This window comes from Epinephelus lanceolatus, chromosome 7 (genome assembly GCF_041903045.1).
Source record: "Epinephelus lanceolatus isolate andai-2023 chromosome 7, ASM4190304v1, whole genome shotgun sequence".
In the NCBI taxonomy this organism is placed as follows: Eukaryota; Metazoa; Chordata; class Actinopteri; order Perciformes; family Serranidae; genus Epinephelus; species Epinephelus lanceolatus.
Genome location: NC_135740.1, coordinates 19505616 through 19527190, shown reverse-complemented (window position 1 = coordinate 19527190; position 21575 = coordinate 19505616). Strand labels below are relative to the sequence as shown.

The 21575-nt window shown below is 41.5% G+C and overlaps 2 protein-coding genes across 7 annotated transcripts in view; one reads left to right on the top strand and one right to left on the bottom strand.

The window, feature by feature from the left end:
- The first annotated feature begins 1039 nt into the window (after positions 1 to 1039).
- Positions 1040 to 20511, top strand: znf185 (zinc finger protein 185 with LIM domain). 4 transcript variants are annotated; one of them, XM_078169267.1, is made up of 34 exons: positions 1040 to 2086; positions 4140 to 4202; positions 4505 to 4625; positions 4715 to 4822; positions 4922 to 4948; positions 5928 to 5984; positions 6072 to 6125; positions 6219 to 6290; positions 6388 to 6468; positions 6647 to 6703; positions 6861 to 6983; positions 7070 to 7552; positions 8926 to 8991; positions 9115 to 9186; positions 9450 to 9524; positions 9733 to 9807; positions 10018 to 10098; positions 10449 to 10508; positions 10654 to 10707; positions 10916 to 10975; positions 11796 to 11846; positions 11954 to 11998; positions 12233 to 12280; positions 13326 to 13394; positions 13556 to 13627; positions 13753 to 13815; positions 14105 to 14209; positions 14480 to 14527; positions 14848 to 14883; positions 16032 to 16103; positions 16215 to 16289; positions 16398 to 16463; positions 18693 to 18798; positions 19921 to 20511. In XM_078169267.1, the coding sequence occupies exons 2-34, from the start codon at positions 4193 to 4195 to the stop codon at positions 20020 to 20022; spliced, it is 2694 nt and encodes an 897-aa protein (XP_078025393.1). In that variant the 5' UTR covers positions 1040 to 2086; positions 4140 to 4192; the 3' UTR covers positions 20023 to 20511. The 4 variants fall into 4 exon arrangements, with proteins under 4 accessions (XP_078025393.1, XP_033488487.1, XP_033488486.1 ...); XM_033632596.2 differs by lacking the exon at positions 1040 to 2086 and adding an exon at positions 2189 to 2393 and having other exon boundaries at positions 18696 to 18798; XM_033632595.2 differs by lacking the exon at positions 1040 to 2086 and adding an exon at positions 2190 to 2393 and having other exon boundaries at positions 13329 to 13394.
- The window catches only part of pofut4 (protein O-fucosyltransferase 4), an 8014-nt gene continuing 6832 nt past the window's right edge, over positions 20394 to 21575 (bottom strand). For all 3 annotated transcript variants that reach the window (XM_033632598.2, XM_033632599.2, XM_033632597.2), the window contains exon 5: positions 20394 to 21537. In XM_033632598.2, coding sequence (XP_033488489.1) covers positions 21387 to 21537 — 151 coding nt within the window. In that variant the 3' untranslated portion in view covers positions 20394 to 21386. The remainder of the gene's footprint in view (positions 21538 to 21575) is intronic.

Sequence of the window (21575 nt, the reverse complement as noted above, 5' to 3'; positions counted from 1 at the left end):
TGGGCTTTGTGTGGAAGAAATTTCCTGCCCTGTACAAAGCCCTGACCTCATCCACATCCAGCAGCTTTCGGGTGAATAAGAATAGCGACTACGAGGCAGGCCTTTTCACCAGTGGAGGCTGCAACACATAGCAGTATATTACTGCCCAAGGTTTAGAGTGTATGTTCACATTTTTTTCAAGTCTGACCTAAAACATTACAATATGTACATGGAAACAGTTTTTGACTGCTGTACTTGTTTCTCCTGTCCGTACTGGCCATGAAAGGGTCGCTTCCTTATGAGATTCCAATGCAGAAATGGGGCACAAACCACAGTCTTTGATATGTGAAAAAAGCATTTCAAAGTTCATCCAAGGCTAATACCTGGGCTTTAGCAGAATGAGACCAATAGGTATCTTCCAAACTTACTGTGTACATGCACACAATTCCCTAGCTGTGAAACTGTCCCTCTGTCATAGCTAAAACAAGGAAACACTCCTAAAAACACTGAATGATACCCACTTGATATGACAAAATCAGATCACTGACGTCTCATGTTAGCTTAGGCTAAACTAAAGAAGGCATTTTCCACACAACATGAACTATCTATAATATCAAAAGGGGGGTGATTACAGCGATCAATATCCATTTCAGTGTGTACATCGGAGTAGTGTGTGTCCACATACTTATGGCCATATAATGTATTTCCGTATGTGCATAATTCACACACAGTTTTCAGATGTTCCGGTTTTACCATCTTTCTGATACTGAGGTATCTCTGGAATTAGATACTATATATCATCAGGATGGCATGAGTTTCTATGAGTTGCGCAAACTGTTAAAATACTATTCATGGGCTGTCATCAAATACAATAATGGGATGGGCTATGAAAATGCATCATGAAATATAATTACCCTTCTAGTTCCACATGCTGTCTGTCATTTTGTTGATGACAAAGTTGTAAAACTGACGAGCTTGTAAACAGCAGATTGTCTCTTTTTCACAGTATTCATGTGGAATGTATAAATCAGTTGTCAAAAAGATTGGGCCTTTTCTAGGTGAAGCATTTTTGTCATTCCGTGTTTTGGTGTGGTGACTACAAGGTGGGGGTTAAGTTGAGATACTTTGCATTCTCGTTTTAATTCTGCGCCAGCAGCACCTTAATGATTCAATGCTTGAGTCAGCGTCACCGAGCAAGGCCGTCTGACTGGTTTCTTGTTCAGGGGAAAGAGGGAGAAGGATCCAGCAGGTAGATAATAGACTCAAGAGTTTACACTCGCCAGTGTGCTCACCAGAGTGAAACTTTGGCTCTCAGACTTGCTAATTTCCTCTTCCACCCCCTCCCTCTGATAGTTGCGAAATCTATTCACACCCTTTTTCTGATTTGAAAAGACTTTGTAAATGTATGCACAGCATGTGTGAGATTGCTTTTGGTGCTGAAACAATGGTCGGCTGATCTCCGTGTTGTGTTTTCGCAGAGTGCATACTGTGGCCAGTCGTTCAGAAAGTGCTTTTTGTTGCAATTTGTTCAAGAAATTGTTGGACAATTGCAGGAGCATAGACTCATCATTTTTTTGTCGTTCACTTATACAAACATAGACACAGTCACTCACATTGATCAAACATTTTGTTTGACAATTGGTGGATTTTCCTGCCTTCCTACTTAGAACATACACTGAACAATGTTTCTCTAAGTCATAATTGACTTTTACAGGACTGATTATGAAAGAAATTAGATTTTCAAAGTGCTGGTTTCAGTTTTCTTTGTACATACACAAAAGAAAGTGCTGTTTTTGTTTCAAATATAAAATTAGAATTCAATACATACCAAATAAGATTAGCTTTTATGTTATTTTTATTGACGTGTGGGCCACTGTTTCTGTTTGTTGTCTCAGTTCAGTCGTGTGTGTTGTTCTTGATCTCATTATAATGATGTGTGTGCTTCCTGGGTTTTCCTACCCACTGAGCATGAGAGGAGCGTTCCCACAGGAGATGTTGCTGCGATTCACTTCTTTTATGTTTGCCATGCTGTGCACCTTGTCGTCGTCGCCCTCTTCCCTTTGCCTCGCTCGTCCCTGGAATTGATTGTCAGCCACCTGTACGACAGGTATGTGCTTGCCGACTCCCATGAACAAAGCGCGAGATGAAGTAAACAAAATTGAGTTCTTAGCAACCTCTGCTACGCACACGCACACACACACGCACACACAGAAAAGGATAGACAAACACACTGCTCCACCCCACACCTACCTTCCTTGACTGGCTGGGCTTGTCAGTGCTCACGCCCGTACCTGTTCACTAGCACAGGGAGCGAGACACCTGTCAGACAGAGACAAACTTTCCCTCTGCGCTCACTGGTCACAGACTCCACTCAGCTGGGTGAACGTGTCTCTGCTGGATATAAGTGAAAGCAGGTAAGTACTCTGGCTGGCAGGTGTATAATTAACATGATTCAAAGTATCTGTGTAGATTCTGAATGTAGAGCGTTAAATAATCAGCAGCTGTAAGAAGCCAAAACTGTAAAAGCAGTACATTACGTTACATAAAGTGTTTGTTGAAATATTCAGCAGGTGATTATCAGTGTTTGCTCTCTCATATTTTCTGGGTGTTTCCCTGTCATGATTACCTGTCAGTGGAGTTGTCTCTCTCACTCCTTGCTTGTCTTATACGCTATTGCTCTTCATCAATCATTTATCCAGTGTGGACGGATGTGCTAAACCCAGGATAAATATGCTTTCTGAGCCCTCGGTGTGTTTGTTCTGTCACTAACGCTGAGGATAATATCCTCAAGAGATATTGTGGAGTTCATTCAGAGCCTCGGGAGTTTCACAAGTTCTATTTGCATTCTGAATTTGGCTTTAACATTTTGCATAAGCAGCAGTCCGTGTCTGTGTTGATAAGGGAACACTCGTTGATGTTTTATTAGTATTTTCCTTTTCTTCCTTAGCGCCCCGGGGAGGTGGGTGTCCCTCTAAGCAGGTCATTTTTGACTGTAAATAACTCAGAGGTCAACTTATTTGGATATGTGTGAAAGGAAGCAATATTTACCCAATCACACCAATCATTCCGTGCGAGTTTAGTTTGTGTCTAAACACAAAGGATCAGATACATAAATGTGTGGGAGTCCATTCATATTTAGGCAACAGCAGTATTTTTTTTGGGAAAGTGGTAGGACAGGATCAGCTGCATGTCTAAAGGATGAGCCCGAGGAATGCTTAACAGAGCACATGTTCTTCAGTGGGAGGGAACATGGCGTGGGAAGGACCATTTTGAAACTGGACTGTGTCACATTACACTGGTTCCAAAGCTGGGGCTCCCAACCCAAACTTCATGGGGTCATGAGGCCTTCTTGATTTTAAATGTTGTTAAAAAATCTCTTATAAAAATACAGAATGAAAACTTTTCATTTTGTTAATTTCTGTTTTCCTTAACCTCATTTAACCACGAGAATCCCACTGTTTTAAGAACCTCTTTTTCAAGGGAGATCTCACCAAGACATACGGCAAACAAAGCACATAGTTACACAGAGAAAACACAAATTACACAAAAAAGAGACTAGTAAAAAGGAAGTAAAGCAAAAGAAACTAACACCTCAAATGAAATTGTTATTTTTAAAGTTTAGATTGTTATTCAAGATAAAAAATTTCTCATAGAATCTTAGAGGATAAGAGTGCAGTGAAGACCTGACCCCAAGTTTTAATCACACAGCCTTCCGTCTCTGCTAAAAAGCCGTGTCCTTCATCAGAAAAGCACCAAGTTAAAACAACCAAATAGATAATAGAACAATGTCTAAGCATCGATGACAAGAAAGAACCAAATAAAAGAAAAGTCATCTCTGCTGCAGTGTTCACAGTAATAATGTGCCTAAAACTCATCCAAATTGCTTGTTTTACACAAACTTCCTGCAGTTATTGTGTTCACTCTTTGGCTTAATCGCACGGTTTATTAGTTGCTGTTATTGTCATGCATTGAATATAATATGAAGCATCCAAAACATGTGTCGCTTAGTCAGGGGTCGTCAGTTCACTCAGTGACAGAAAATGGCTCCCCTCAGGAAAAAGGTTGGCTACCACTGTCATAATAAATTACAATTTGCTGGAAATTGCACGCTTACTTTTAACACAATCTCCGTCTCGATGTGGCTCCAATGTGTTTTTCAGGTGGTCTGTAAAGATAACAGAACAAGGAAGACAGAAAATCCTCGAGAACAAGCATGTCGAAAGGTGAGCAGGCTGACTGATGTGATCTGAATGTGAGATGACTTGTTTCCTCCAATAAAAGCAGAGTGCATCCAAGGGCGTGTCTGTGCGCCCGGCTGATGACTCTGTAAATTCTGATCTTCTCGTTATTGCCCTGATTTAATGCAAAACACAAGTGGTTGATTATGTGTCGGCCCAAAGGGGACTGAATCTCTCGCATGCCATCAAGCAGGCGGTGATTAAGATGTCATTATGATGCAGCCCACAGTGTGTGTAATGTCTCAGATGGTGTGTGGGTATGTGACATGCACGTGTTTGTGTCTCAGAGGGGGACAAAGAAAGTGTGTTTCGTACCACCAAAGTGAGGACCAGGCTGAGGGATGATGGCAGCTGGTTGCAGCGGCGTAGCAGTGATGAGAATGCTAAAACCAGCGAGGAGAAGCCATGGTAAGCAAAATGTTTAAATCATGTTCTGTCTAATATCCATTACTCAGTCACTTGAACAGACAAAACTGAGTTCCTGTGAACCCATGCAGGCTAGCAGAAGTGAGGGCTGGCCGAGAGAACGGAGCCCCCATTGAGACCAGTCCGGTGTCGTCACCTACAAAATCCACTCCGCCACCCACTAAACCTGTCCCTGAAAGGTAAACACAGGTTTCTTATGTTGGAGTTATCTACTGAGCACTTGGAGAGCGTCCAGAAAACATGATTGTGCTGATAACGCCTCTCTGTTTTGAATTTAGAGCACCATCATCAGGATACTTGATCAGGTAAGACTACTTGCACGTTTAAATGTCCATTTTGAAAGTAGCAGAAGTCTTGAATTACATCACTTGGACTCCTGTCGCACACATTTGATGACTTTATACTCGACTTGACACAAAAAAGACTTGAAACTGGGCTTGAACTTTAACACCAGTGACTCGTTACTTCACCTGGGCCTGAGCCTTTTGGCTTGAAAACACTTGATACCTCCCTCCAAACCCAAAGATTTAAAAGTACGTTATATAAAGAGTGCCATGAATCAATTCATTTCCCTTCATTTCCTGAATCAGCTAACATAAAGTCAAAACATAATTTCCCAGATCCACTTTTTTCCCCCAATTCAAGCATCCAGTGAAGCTGCAGGACAGAACCATGAGAAGTTGACTCCACATTTAGGTGATATACAAAATGTGCAGGGCAAAAATTAGAGATGGAGACGCAACAACTTCCAACAATCTGGTTTTAATCATTCATTCATTCATTCATTCATTTTCCGTAACCCATTATCCCCTTGGGGGTCGCAGGGGGGCTGGAGCCTATCTCAGCTGACATTGGGCGAGAGGCGGGGTACACCCTGTACACCCAGGTCACCAGACTATCGCAGGGCTGACACACAGAGACAGACAACCACTCACACTTACGGCCAATTTAGAGTCACCCATTAACCTATCCCCAACCTTCATGTCCTTGGACTTTGGGAGGAAGATGGAGTATCCGGAGAAAACCCACACTGACACGCAGAGAACATCCAAAAATTTGTCTCTGTTGTTAAAATGGCATTACATTTGGTGAAGAGCGTACTATGACTTGTTTAGGACTCAAAACTCAAAGTTTAGGACTTGAATTAGAACCTGTCAGTCTTCACTTGGGACCTAAATCAAAAGTAGATGTAAAGATGTCTGAGCACTGTAAAACACGCCACATGGGGCTTTTTGTCATTGAACTAATAAGTTACATTGACAATGTTTTTTGTTTCTTTTTCAGAGGTGTTTTTACTAAAATGGACAAGCCTGCTTCTCCTACAGCAACTAACGGCATTAGGTAAGGGCGTCTCATACTGGAATAAGCCGAGTTAATAGTGTGACAAGACGTTACCACATTAAGATGATCTGTTTTTTTTTTCTTCAGTGGAACAACAACAACACAATTCACCAAAAAACCTTCAGAGAGCTACAAGAAAATGTGAGCGCACACAAATCACATTCCCAGTAGACGTCTGGCGGCTGAGTGAGAATGTATTTTCATGAAGTGTGTGTTTGCGCTTCTGTTCCTCAGAGCCCCCTACACTGTGAGGCCCACTTCAGAGAACCAGGATGGCCAGCTTAGCAACGAGGAGCAGGAGAGACGGTAAGACTCTGCTCACGCTAAAAGAACGCCATCCAATTTGAACTCGTATGCCCCCGGAAAAGAGATTACATTAACACAATAATGACTCATTTCGCAGGACGGAGGCAGCCAGCAGTGTTCTGAAGAAATCTGCAGTCAGGCAACGGTCTTATGTGCTTTCTGCTGCTAAGAAATATGAGTATGTATGTCTTATGTCACTCTGCCAGTGCTAATCTTAACACTGAACCTGCCTCTGGAATTCTTAAATCATAAAAGAAGTGTTACATATTTTAAAAACTTACTACACGTTGAGAAATTGTGCTTTTCACTCACATGGGATTAAAAATATTGAGCATTTTATGAAAACTGTCTTTCAGGTCTAAAGAACCTGACACCTCATTGGTCAACAACAGCATATCATTTGTGGCTAAAAGGTAAACACTCCCTTTAATATTCATCCGAGCCGAAAGAAAACCTGCGAGTCCGAGTATGTGATCAAACGTTACTCCGCCTGTTTCTATGTGTGTGCACGCCCAACTGCACATATGCATTCATGTGTATATGCACATGTGCTTGGCTACAAATATGCAGGGTGGAGATTTCTGATGATGATGAGAGTGCTCCGACTCCAGCACCTGCCAGCACTCTGCCTCCCTCCCCGGTCGTCCCAGTCACATCTGTTGCCTCAGCGCCTGAGCCCAGACCACGGAAAATGTAAGCCCTGTGCCATGTTTCTCCTTCCAGCGCAACAAGTGCTTCCCATTTCTGTCAGTTTCATTCATTACCTGTGTGGTTCGCAGAGCTGACACCAGTGTTAAGACAGCTGTGGATGTTGCCGTTAATGAGCCAGTGGCACCAAAGGTGGAGGAGGTCGCCCCAGAGCCTGTGAAGGAAGACCCCCCTCCAGCGTCTGTTACTGTTAAAGATCCGTTTGAAGACATGATACCAGGGTGCACCAAGGTGGCCATTCCTCTCCCCGAACTCAAGCCTGAGTTAGTTCAAGCAGTCTATACAGAGCCAGAACCGGAGGATTCAAACGTTCCTGGGCAAGCTGACATGCCTCTGGTTGATCTCACCCCAGTGTCACCAACCCCACTATCACCCACTCCAGCAACCCCACCCCCAGTCCCAGCTGTCCCAGAATCCCCTGCCCCACTGTTTCCTGTGTCTCTTGCGCCTGTGTCACCTGTCCAAATGTCTGCTGTAGCAGAGATCACAGTGAAGACTGAACCTGAACCTGAACCAGAACCAGAACCAGCATCAAATCCGTTTCCAAAGCCACGGTGAGATTCCCACTAACCAAAATCAGTGCTACCCCATATCATAAAATAGAATCAGTAGTGGAAACTAACTAATTAAATTAACTAAACTACAAGTTTAAGGAACTTGTACCATCCTATTACAAACTATTTTATACTTATACTTATTTTACAGCTTGAGTTACTGGTACCTTCATATTTTAATTAAGATACTGGATACAAAGATCAGCTGAACCAATCAACTTAAAGGTCCAGTGTGTAGGATATAGTGGCATCTACAGGGAGGTTGCAGAACTGAAGCTTCTCCTGTGTGCCAAGCGTGTAGGAGAACTACTGTCGGTTGATGCTAAAAATGCACCCTATCTTAAGCCAGTGTTTGGTTTGTCCATTCTGGGCTACTGTAGTAACAACTAGGGGTCGGGGAAAAAATCAATACAGCATAGTATCGCGATATTTTTGTGTGGCAATATCGTATCGTTTCACAACCACCAAGTATTGACACCAAGTAATAATACAGTTGGTGGCTTTTTCAGTCCACTAGATACATTTTGCTGCAAAAAAATGACTGACATGAGATGAACCAACTACTTCACTCGATAAAACTGTTGATGGTGACAAAGTTTTTCTTTGGGGGCATAATTTACAGTTGAAAGACGGTTGTAAATTGCATCACAATATATTTTAGCGCAATACTCAGCATATCGCAACATGTTTAAAATTGCAATAATATTGTATTGTGACATAAGTATCGCGATAATATCGTATCGCGAAGCCTCTGGTGAGTCCCACCCCTAGTAACAAAATGGCGGACTCCATGGAAGACCTGCTCTGTATGCAGATATAAACAGCTCGTTTTAATGTAACGTAAACAGGACTCTTATTTTCAGGTGATTATAAACTAATTAAAACATGGTTATGAATATTATACACCATTTCTGAGAATAGATGCCCCTAAATTCTTCACACTGGAACTTAAAATATTAAAAATATTTTGTGCGTTGTTATAGATTAAACTACCAAGCATTTTATTAGCAGCTAAACTTTGCTTCGCCTCGACCAAATATGACCAATGCAGTCTGTTTTTTTTTTTTTTGGTAATTAAATTTCAGGTACAGCTACATTTCCTTAAGTAAAGGATCTGAACACATCCACTACTGCAGTGTGTTAACATCAGTATGACATAATCCCATCACTGTGATAATGAGCCTCAAACATCTGCCCAGCTATGTTTAATAATAGCATAAATGAATATTCTAATTCTTAGGCAAATCTTTGAATGTGCTCTCAGGTGCTGTTCTTTGTGTATGTCCGTGTCGTGTTTGCTCTAATTCCTCTCATTTATGTGACTGAAGGCAGCCCTGGAATGTCATGTGTTTGCTCTCCATCTATTTCCACAGCTCCGGTGTTGACACGCTCACCACCTTGTCCGACACTCTCATTTCTTTTGACGCAAGTTCAACCAGGTACTGGAAAAAGAAAAAGATGAAAGCGGCAGAAAGCAATATGAAAAAAAAAAAAATAGATTCTCATGTTAGTGCCTCCAGCCTCAACAGCCATCTGATAATAACAGTTTATTTCCTCTCCAGCTTTAAGGATGATGAGCCAGTGCTGGCAAAGGAAGAAGGAGGCTCAACGGACATTAATGCCACAGAGGACAGGTAAAAAAAAAACAAAAAACAACTTCCTCATTCATGTCATAGCAGGGTTGGCAACAACAAAAAAAGGCTAACTGCCACTATGTTCACTTCAGAGCAATCATAAAAAAAACACATCCCAGTTTCAGGTGCCTGAAACTGCCTCACACAAGAGGGTGTCCCAAATTAAACTTGATTAAATGTGGTACTTAGCCATGTAATATAGAGATGTGTGTGTACGTGCCAGAGCAGGTGCACTGATGCTTGTTTTCTCTGACTGTCTGCAGTGATGAAGAGGAGCCAGCTCCAGAAATCAGCAGCTGTACAGGAGAAATAGACGATCTCCTGGATTTAACTAATGGGTTTGTTCAAATATTACATGTTTGCTGTTTGTGCAATTAAGCGCACATCACATTGGAAAGTTTACCCACAAGGTGGCACTGTTGGACTTCTAATGATCCCCCCCCCCCTCCTTTCCCTAACCTGTCTGAAATCTCCTCTGAATCCTAAATCCCCATTTGTTCATCACCTTCTCCACTTCCTCTTCTTCTTATCCTTCCGCCTCCGCAGTCCAGAGGAGTCAGCAGAGCCTGTTCCCGCCAGCCCAGGACGCTGGAGTCAGTTTCTGCTTAGCGGACTAGACGGGTAATAGGAAGAGCTCTTTCCCACCCAAGCCCCAAATACAGAAGTTATGCGCAGAATTATCCTTTCATCAGTAGAAAATCGATAGCTCCCTTGTCAGTAGCAAGCAGAGGCATTACCTTAACTTACCTTGCTAGAGTTGGATACACAGTTTCAAGGGAGCTTGCGCACAAACTCTGCTCTGTATTTGACTTCTGTGTTTGATGTCTTTAGTGAGTCAGACCCAGAAAAGACCAGTGGCACCCTGAATCTCCTGGCTGATGATATCATTCCAGTCAACACAGAGGCACGCAGGTGAGACAGAGACAGATGTGTGATGGCCTGTGCTCCCCATCCCTCCCTCCTTGTGTACCATTCATTCTTATCCCTGCAGATGAAGGGGGCCAAGAGTCCCAGCTCCCTAAGGTGTAAGATTTTTAATAAACCCCATCCGCTTCAAGTTTGATCCATAAATCAGGGCTCCTCCACTTCCAGCGTTCTATTTTAACCCCTGCTCCATGTAAGATAGAAACAAAGTCGCAGATTCCTGAAGCGACTGAGTAATACTTTGAAACGGAAAGCCACGTCTTATCTGTGGCGCGACTGGAAATAGAAGAGAATGTTCTGTACTGATTAGTATTGCGGCTTTGTTTTGTCTCCGCCAGCCTCAGCACCCAGCGAGAGGAGGAGAAACAGACAGATGAGACAGCCGAAGGAACACAAAGGTAGAAGGAGATGACAGGCTTCTCTTAAACAATTATCTATCTATGCAGAGCTGTTCCCGCTAAGAAATGCATTCTATCCAGATATGCCTTGTAATGATTTATACTAACTCTGCCTGCAACTGTGCTGTGTCTCTCTGCCCGCCAGCCCCACAGAGACAGTCACTATAACCACCAAAACTGTGATCATTACTGACAAACGGTACGAGGAACGCACACACACAGGAAAAAAAACTCAGTTCTGTACTATATTCAGATGGTTTTCATGCTCGTTAAATAGTTCAGTGGGTTTCAAGGTTTTCTAATGGACTGGCAATGTAAATAGTGTATGAGGGGAACCACGCTTACCTTTACTTGCCCTCTTTTTCCTTCCCATCATGCTATTCATCCGTACCACCCTCCTCATGCAGCCAAGAGGACAGTGCAGCCCCGTGGAGCTCACGTGTGACAACCACAGTCACTGAATCAAGGTAGTGGTTTATTTACTGCTGTGTCACATGTGGGCTGGTGCTTTAAAGATATACTATGCAGGATTGAATGTATAGACTCATACAGAAGCAGTCCCTCTTTTTCATCACTAGAAGTGTTGGGCAGTGTATTTTTCTCCTTATTGTCTGTGTTTGGGATCTTTATGGGTGTGTAACCCCACAGCGATCAGTTGAGGTCGGGTGCCAAATTGTGAGCAGCAAGCATCCAGGAGACAAAACGTAAATATAGCAAGGTGACACGTCAAATTAGAGTGAATCTGGGGTTTGCTTTTACTCTCACTTTAGCTGTCGAGAGACAACCCTGCATGGTATACCTTTAAGATGTCTGTTTTGAAGTGTACGCAATATGTATGTAAATGAGTTTTAAAAAAAAAAAAACACTCAGGGAAAACATCGGCTTAAAAGATCCAATTATAAAGTCGGCAAATTAATTTTAATGCTAAAATCAGTTGTTTTTGAAAGAATTTCTGGTTGGGAAAAAAACTGAAAACAGGTTTGATCATAATAATGATGTGTTTAGTCTTTAGAAGTTGGTATAGACTGGATTCAGAGTTCATTTTAGGTAAGGAAAAACAGAAATATACTGATTTTGCCATTCGGCAGAAGAATAGTCTTTCCATTTGTCAAAGACATCCAGATTCTGATTTTGATTGAGTTTGGCCCCGGGTTCCACTGTGTTTCTGTTTACCATTCAAACTGCATTAAATCTTTCCATTATGAGTCAATGTGATCAGAATTCCTCCGACACAAGATGGGCCATGCTGACAATTGAGAGTGAAATCAGTGTGAAATTGTTTTTCAGCTCGGCTGATCCGTTTGATCCATATCCGTTAGGGACCACATCCTCTAACAGGTAATCATATTGGTTTGGAGCTGTGACTGTTTTCCAGCCAGCCAGATAGCATCTCGGCATGCATAATGCAGCAGTTTCTGATTATGAGCCACTTTTCTCTATTGCAGCTCCTCTGACCTGCTGCAGCCCCTCTCTGATACTTCCATCAACAGGTACGGCAGTGACAATGCAAATACCCCCTTTTCTATATCGTAACCTGTTTGTAGCACCAACACTAACATGTTACTACATAATATCACAGTTGCTAAGCTGTTTCGGTTTTGTTGGTTATTGCAATAATTAAAACACAATCAGCAGCAGCTATCACACCAGACGGAGCACTGTGGCTACACCATATTCATACACCAGTGGTGATTTAATTTTTTTCATTCTTTTTTTTTTTCCAGTGCGCCACCTACTTTCCTGGAGAGCAAAGATCCAAGTCCAGAGACCAAGTAAGTTGCATTCATCCAACACCTTCTCTGCGATCAGGCTGACTTTCTAAGTAAATTGGGGTGCACCTAACAATAATTTTCTTTATCATTTTACTTTTTATTTATTCATTTATTTATTTATTTATCTTTAATTAATTTATCACTCTTTTAGTCTATGAAATTGAGTAAAAAAAAATTTCAAGTTTTTTTTTGCTTGATAAATGACTGAAATTAATTGTTCAACAAAATGGCTACTTTTTGTTTTCTGTTCTGATCAACTTATTGATTAATCAACCAATCTTGAAACTAAACTTTCAACTAGATAAACTTTCTTTATATTCAGTGTGACAGTGACATGTTTCCTGGGTGCATCTTTAGCTACTTGACCCACAAAATGATAATTTGCTCACCCCATGTTATGTTGAATTCCAGAAGAAAACTTTTTTTTCACATGCCTCCGGTGAACATTGAATCCAAAACTGTTTAACAGAAGCAAACTATATAAAAACATCACTTGACAAACTCTCAAACAACTTGTGCAGTATAATTCAAGTCTCATTTATTCAGTTGTATGCTCAGTACATGCATTTTTTTTAAATAGTAAGCTTTTAGTAAAAATGCATGTGTTTGGGAAGTACTGAGTGTATGACTGACTCTAAATGAGACTTGGATTATACTGTGCGTGTTGTGTGAGAGTTTGTAAACAGATGTTTTGATATAGTTTTGCTGTGTTTAAACACGGCCCCCATTTACTTTAATTCATTTAGAATTTTCCCAGTTTTGGGATTCTTCTTTCCACGTGGAGGCATGCAAGAAAAACAATGTTTTTTTTCACAAATTCAACACAACATAAGGTGTATAATTGATATACAAATGATCACTTTGTGGGTGAAGTATTCCTTTAAAGTATGTCTTGGGGATATTATGGCTTTATTAGAGAGTTGACAAGCTTGAACTGGGGACATAGTTCACCGTCAGTGCTTTAAGCCTCCAGGCCCATTTGATTCAATTTTAATGTTTTACTTTAATGTTTTCTTCCCCTTTTGTGTGTGCGTTTATTTGACAGTAGCAGCAGCAGTAATGCCTTGGAATCCCTCGCAGACAATGTCAACCCTATCAGCTCTGACACTACAAGGTATTAAACTGAGTTTAGTGCATAATTGTGTTATGGATGTATGAAAAAGGGAAGATGGCAAAGGAAGACTGTGGACCTGCAGAAATGACTCTCTCAAACCGCACACATTAGCGTCTGATATGCTTGATCTGTCATAATGTCTACATCGTCTCTCTCTCCAGTCTCATCTCTCAGCGGTCATGGGCACGCACATGGGAAACCAGCACACCTCAGCAGGCGAACACAGAAGAGAGGTGATGACACACTTTGATTTACTCTTACACTTCCACACAATGCGGCCCACTATGTTTCATTCATCTACATGCACCCGTCCATGTCCATTATTGCTAAAAGCCTTTCAATGTATGTCCCCTCTCAGCCAAGAAGCTGCACCGGGAGGCCAAACTGTAGATCAAGAGACGCTGGTCATGTTTGAGAGAAAGTAAGTCATCTTTTTATTAAAAGCCCTGTGTGCGTATCTGCTCCTTTTATTCCCATAACCTCCTTCCCTTTCACTACGGTGAAGGCTTTTGCAGCATCTACTCATTGAGCCAGAAAACATTGTGCACTGGTGCTGATGAAAATAGGTCAGATATACTGTACATTTATTACAACTTCTCCTCGCAGTGGCCATAAACAGATCCCCTTTCGGCCTTTTTCTTTTTACACTATGAAGAGTGTGAATTTGTCATCTGCCATGCTGCAATGTCATGCCTTTGTTTGTGCTCAAGGTCCACTGAGAATGACTCCCCGTGGGACAGGTGGACATCACCCACAGTCTATACTATCACTACTACCAGAGGAGAGGAAGAGGAGGAGGAAGAGGAGGAGGAAAGGTATTTCCACTGTGGCTGGGCTCATTAAATGCATATTAAACCACTTTATTTTTCACAATTTCAGCGGGATGTCATTATAGCATCTTAAAATTCAGTGCCTGTCAACCATTTAATTGAAAGCAAGCTAAATACAAGTTGAAACTTCCTCACGGCTCAGTCTGAGAATAATCAACTCCTTCTCAACTTGTTATTTTTTCACTCTCGCACTGTCACTTCTTCACCTGTACTGCCAGACTTATTACAATGCAGGACTGTCCTCTTGTTTTGTAGCCCCAGGGATACACAGACAGAGACAGTCACCACCATCACCACTATCAGGTTTGAAATTCTTAAAACTCGCCCTCTTATGATCAAAAACTAGGGAGATTACAAGGAGCTGGGAGCGTGAGAGGCATGTAGGCGATGTTTAAGATTACAATGCATGGGGAGGAGGGCTCAGAGTGAGGCGATGCTGCAGTACAATGGAAAAAGAGACCACACCTGGTCAATAGATCCCGACCCCTCTGGAGCTGAGAGTCAGAGAGATCAGCCTCATACACTTATAATAACTGCAGAGTTCTTGCTCACTGGATAGAGTCCAGCTTATTGACTGCTACAGCCTACACTCAAAGTCTAATACACTTTTCTTGACTTTCCAGAGAGATACACAGTGAGCCACAGCCTGCTATGGATCGGTAAGTTTATGATCTTTACGTCAGCCACAGCATAATGCAGGAATACTTTCTCCAGAGTGTTATTTTCTACTGTGTGGTCTGTTGGTTTTCTTACTTTTGCAAAGACACTCTCCTTAAACCAGAGCGTTTTGTCTTCTATTTTAAGATAGGATGTGGCACTGGATGGAAATTTCAAGAATGCTTGACTTGCAAAATAGCCATTAGTGTATGAATTACTCACCGTGTAACCTTGAATTTGTAAAGGTTTTTCCTCACACGCTTACATGGTGAACAGAGGATCCAAAAAAGGTGAATATTCTTCATGAATTTTAGGAAACATGGACATTTATCAACCAAAAAACTCTCACACAAATCATGCAGTAAAATCCAAGTCTCGTTTATCCAGTGCTGAGCATACAACTGGATAAATGAGACTTGGATTATACTGCACAAGCTGTGTTAGAGTGTAACAGATGTTTTTATATAGTTTTGCTGTTGTGGTCCCAGTTTACTTCCAGTCATGAAGAATGTTCACCTTTTTTGGGTTCTCTGTTCCCCGTGGAGGCATGCGTGAAAATTTTTTCTCCAGGAATTCAACCCAATAATATTCCTTTAAATGTACCTGTCGTTCTGTGAATGGAATAAATGTTTAATTTAAGGATACGTGTTAAAAACAAACACGCGCCATCTTGTTTTACACATTCACCCACTGGACCTGCTCCTGTCTCTGTGTTTGTAACACAGCCGTCTTAGTTAGGGGTGAGAGATTTAGGCTAAACCCCGTGGGAATGCAGCTGTATCCGCTTAATGCCGCATCCTGGATCGAACGTTACCTGCAACTCCCGTGCAGTCCCCGTGTAGACAGACTCCTGCCTCAACTCTATTACTGCAGTTAAATGACAAGATCTGCTCTCCCATTGTCTTTCAATTTGCCCTCATTTCCTTCCCTCTAATTATCAGTCTCCAGATGTCAGATTAATGATGTGTATTAGAGATGTCCTTTTGTCAAATCACAGCCCGTTAAACAGCATGCCATTAACAAGCAATGGCAGAAAATGATTACCTCCTGAGTTACATTTGACAGATGTGGAGTCCTTCTGTATAACCCATCACGCTACTGTCGTCAGTAAGTGAAAGATGAGACTAACGCTGCCTCACTCTGTCTCCAGTTATGAAACCTATTCCAGGTCTGTGACTGTAGAAGACCAGCGTGTCCACACACCAGAACCTGAGGCCAAAAAGTAAGTGTTTTTTTTTAAATTTTTACAAACTAGCCATTTAAATTAAAGTGACGGCTAATATTTTAACTATGCATCTTAACTTAATCGTGCTTTTATCTGCCTCTGCTCTAGGGGGTTTGTGTACCTGAAGGAGTATGTCAGTGCATCAGAGCTGGCCTTACATAATGCCAGAGACAATATTGACAGGTGGGACCAATATATTATTTACACAATCAAATAATATTGATGAAAAGAAAACACTGCTGAATAAACCTCCTAACACTGCTCTTATGAGGTGTGCTCTTTTTTCCACAGTGGCTCAGATTATTTGACATCAAGCTCCACCAGTTACTCTTACAGCATCCCCTCCCCTTACTCCAGGTAATAACACAACTCCCTACATTACTATTAAACCAACTATAAACCTTTCTCCCTTCACTTTACATGACATTTCAACTGCTTTCACCAATTACACATCAGCTGACAGTTCAACTGCAATTATCTGTTTTCCCTTCAACTGACTTTTGGTGCTCATGAGACGTAACACCTCAAATCCTTCAGGTCCTGAGGTCTTAACGTTTGAAATTTTCACCTCTCTACAGTCCCACAAGACCCTTCAACCGAGATTTTTCAGGTTTATACTTGCACCGGCACTGAGGTCTTTCAGGACCTCCACTTCTGACACTTCCAGCTCAATTTATCACTGACACTTAGGCCCTGTGTCCACAAAAGTGTTTTTTTCCCCAGCTGGAAACGCCAGGCGCTCCTTAGTAAACACCCTGCTGGGAGCGTTTTAGAGCTCCGTGGAGGCGCAGCGCTTTTTTCAGCAGAGACGATTGGATTGTGTCTGGTTGCTATGATATGTAATATCAGCAGAAGTAAAAATGTCGACACAAGGTAGAGAACTCTCTCTAAAGGGGAGGCTGAAGCAAGTAAGGAGAGGGAGCGGACCTGCAAGTATATGTGGGTTAATGAGAGGAAACGTGTATTAATTATGCTAAATGGTAAATTGACTGCACTTTTCTAGTCTTCCAACCACTCAATGTGCTTTTATACTACATGTCACATTCACACACACACACACAGGTGCCACCAGCTACTTAGTGACCATTCACATGCACTCACACACCGATTGAGCAGCAACTGGGAGCACTTCTGGGTTCAGTATCTTGCCCATGGATGCTTCAACATGTGGACTGGAGGAGCCGGGGATTGAACCGCTAATCTTCCAATTAGGACGACCTGTTCTACCTGCTGTACCTCTGAGCTACATACACCCCTGTGATGGTTGGTCTTTGTGGTTTTGTCCCACCCCTCCTCCATTGTGACTGGATGTCTGGGTAAAAAGTGACAGTGACTAGTGCAACATTTTACCAGAAGCTTAACATTTTTCAACTCTTGGCGCTCATGTCAAACATGCAGGGCTCAGTGTAAAATAGCCGCTCAGTGCCTTGTCATGCTGCTGGCATTTGTAGCATACTGTACTTATGCGGCACTCCCATTGCAAATCTTTTTAGAAAATGCTGCCCTCAGGAAAAAATGCCTCGGTGGACACAGCCCATGAGAGTGACATTTCAGCTCCTTTCAGCATATTCACTTCAACCCAAAAACTTTCACTTCAGCTGAACTCTTTTAGCACTTCAATTTTAATTGTCATTTCAATTACTTTTACTATTTGTGTTGCAACTTTAATTTAGCTATTTCAAATGATTCAACTTGGTGGCATAAGGAAGTTATGATGGGCCCTGGTGGACGCTAGATGCTGGTTATTGTGTCGTCTCGTTACATGATTGAATTGATACTTGAAATTTGACATCAACATGCATATCACCCAGCATTTATCACTGCATATCTGTATATAACAACAATACCAGAATAGGTCTTTGAATAGGTTTTAGTTTGTTCATATTTTAAATAAAATGAGCAAATAATTTTGGTATAAATTGTTAGTCTATTTTATCAATAGAAAAAAAGAAAGGTTTGCTTTTTCAAGGGCATATCTAGCAAATGGCACTGTTTTTAAGTTATTTTTTGAACAGATGTATTTTAGAGATTGCAATCTGAATCACTGGCAAGGGCCCATCCTCTGCCTAACACCATTGGAGGGCCCGCTCCCCACCCAACAGACCCCAATGCCATCTGCACTGTCTGTATTTACGCCCTTGATTCAACTGCAAATTTTCAGCAGTGAGCACATGTAAATCTTCTTCGCAAATTTTTTCCTTCTCTTGTTGCTCTGGTTTCTGTTGTGGGTCAGATTATTTGACAGCGAGCTCTGTCAGTTTCTCTCACAGCAGCCCCTCCACTTACTCCCATTAACAACACAATTCCCTAAACCTGTTTTAAAACCAGCTATAAGCATAAGCCTTTTCTTCCCCTGCCGTGTTATTTCCAGTTCTTACGAAACTAGATGTGTGTAAGCAGCAGGGCAGAAATTCCACCAAGCCTGCTCATTAGGAGGCTAAGCGGGGACATGAAAGGATTATTTACACTTATTAAGTTCCCTCGCACAGGACAGGGAGGTTATTTTACCAGACAGAGCTGCGGTTGCATGAGTGCTGCTCGAGTCAGTGGCCAAACTAACTTGTCTCAATCGCTGTGTCTCCCCAGCAGGTCGCTGTCATCCACCTGTACATACTGCGGGGAGCTGGTGGGCAATGATGCCAAGATTTCCATCGAGCACCTCAATATCAACTGCCACCCCACCTGCTTCAAGGTACTCCATCCGTCTGCTCAGATACATTTCAGCTGAAGATACAATTTGGTATTTATTGGACCATAAATAGTCCTTGACAGGGCTGACCTGGAGGAAGTGAGCTTTTGTTTCCCTGAAAAATAGTTTGACATTTTGGCAAACATTTGCTTTTTGGAGAGAGTTACATGAAAAGATCGATACCTCTCTGATGTCTGCACGGTAAATACGACGTTACAGCCGGCAGCTAGTTCAGGGTGTCTGCAGGTTCTTAAAAAGTCTCAAAATATCGGGCCTTAAGTCATTAAATGGTCTTATTTTGAATTTAATTGTCACAAACGTTTTAGCTAATTTCATGTATACATCTTTTAATTTCTTCTGATCAAAATGAGTCAAACTCTTTTGAGTCAAAGTCTACATGTCTAACCCTAAACTTCATACTGTCTTTTTACCTTATACTTGCACCTACCTGTTGAACCTAACTCACTCTAATAACCATATTCCTACATCAAACCTACCTCTGCATGGGACCACATATCACTACTTACCTTTATACTTACCTGCAGTTCTTGGATAAGAAAACATTTGTCCAGAAATCAGATTTAAATTTGATTAAAAATGATATTAAAAAGCTCTTAAAAAGCATTAAATTTAAGCGTACAATACTTGTAGACACTCAGTGTTAAGATTGGAAATGTCCATGTTTGAGAATCTGATTATCATCTAATGCTTAAAAAAAGCTTTGATATTACATTAGATCCTGGTTGTTCAGTCTTCACACAAAAAAAAAGAGAATAAACAGAACAGTGTTTCTCCTTTTCATGTCTTTATGCTAAGCTAAACTAATGAGCTGTAATGTCAAGCCTTAGAAAAACAGCAAATAAGTGCATTTCCAAAATGTCAAACTACTCATTTAAGATGCGTAATACCTAAGTGTTCAGATACAAATTATATTTAGCTACTGCATGTTGCCAGTATATGAATTAAGGATCAGTCAATTGGGTTTTTAAGGCTGCAGCAGTTTTGTATGCTGTCTGTTACGGAGCAGTACGTTACTATGAGAGAATTTCAAGGATAAAAAACAAAGCTCTTCACTGTATTGTCTCATAATTACATTTTCTTATAACATTCTCTCCATTTTTTCAGTGCGAGATGTGTCGTAAGCCAATGGGAGATCTTCTCGACAGCATGTTCCTACACGGTGGGAAAGTCCATTGCGAGACCTGCTACTCCAGAGCCTTGGACTGATTATCGAAGCTCTTCAGCAGCCTCTTATCCTCATCCCCTTCCCTTCATGTTCATTTGCATATAAAGTGAGAACTGCTCTTTCACAAAGTTTGGCCCGTGTTGGGTCTGAACTCAGGAGTGATGTGGTTTAGGGTGATCAAAGAGGACGTTATAGTGAACAATACGACCAATACATGTTGATTCTTACTTTAAATTTCTAATTTCTCATGTTATACAAGCTTGTGTTGTTGTTATTTTTTTCCTGGTGGTGAAATCTGTATCTGCCTCAGTGAACTATGAAGGATGTGTCTGTTCAACATGATGTGCTACATATGACTGTGAGCAAACTAATACTGGCAAGTGGGGTACAATATTATATAATTTTGCAATAATACTTTAACAGGAAAATGACTTTATTACAAAATGTTAACTTCTTTTTGCTCTTCTTGTTACAAAATAGTGTGTTCACATGTATGATGCTTTGTTAAAAAAATAAAATGATCTAGATAATCCTGGTATAAATATGAGATGCAAGGAGTGTGCACAAGTAGACACACAATACTGTCATGGAGTCTCGAGCGGTTACTTGTTTAAGAAAAGCATGATTAAAAAAATTATTGCACATAACCATGATCTTAGCATCATGTAACAGACAACAGTTAGGGTGAAGTATCTGCCACAGAGATTCATTAGATGAGCTGTTCCTGAGGACTACCTTGCAAATACAGTAGTGATTTCCCACAGGGGAGTTGTACTTAACTTAACATTTGCCTTCCTCCTGCTCCTCAGTGAAATAATATTTTCCTTGCATAGTCACTTAAAAATAGCTGTGTACATAAATGTGACTTCAGCTAATAACCATCGGCTACCTGCTGAGCGACTGTAAAGGAGCTAATGCAGATCATTGGCTAGTGCCTTGATGGTCTTCACACACAGTTAGGCAGAGCTCTCTTGGTGCAGAGGACAAGTCTTTGGCTCTGCCCCAGTCCAATGAAAAGCTGCCTCCCATGAGAATGTGCCTCGGTGGAACAACTGCACCGCACGCAGTTAATGTTAACAATGCAAGGCAGAGTAAGGGCAATGATGGCACCTCGGTTAGAGTAATAAAGCAACTTGAAAATATTAGCATATAGCACTCTAAAACATTATTTTCCCATTAGTGAACCTGGGATAAAGGACAAAAGTATCATGTCAGCTGAATACAATATCAAACTCTGTTATAGGATAACTATACTGCTCATATGGGTAAAAGGAGGTTTGGCTCAGGTGCAAAAAATATTACTAATTTCTGCTTCATTCCCTCGTTTAAACAGAGGGGATGCATAATGTGGGACACCTCTGTAATCCTGGATGTGCTCCATCCTCTGTTTGTTTCAAGGCCTGTGTCAGTGTTTTCCTCTGGCTCTGCTCACAGCAATGTTTTGGATGTGCTTCCACAGCAGTGAAGGGTCTGACTCGTTATGTCTTATCAGAGACTCCAGCCCCTCTGCTTGGTCCAGGCTCTGCCAGTAATCCTGAGGCCATATTTGTAACCATCTGCGGACAGATATACAAACAGATTAGGCTCATCACAG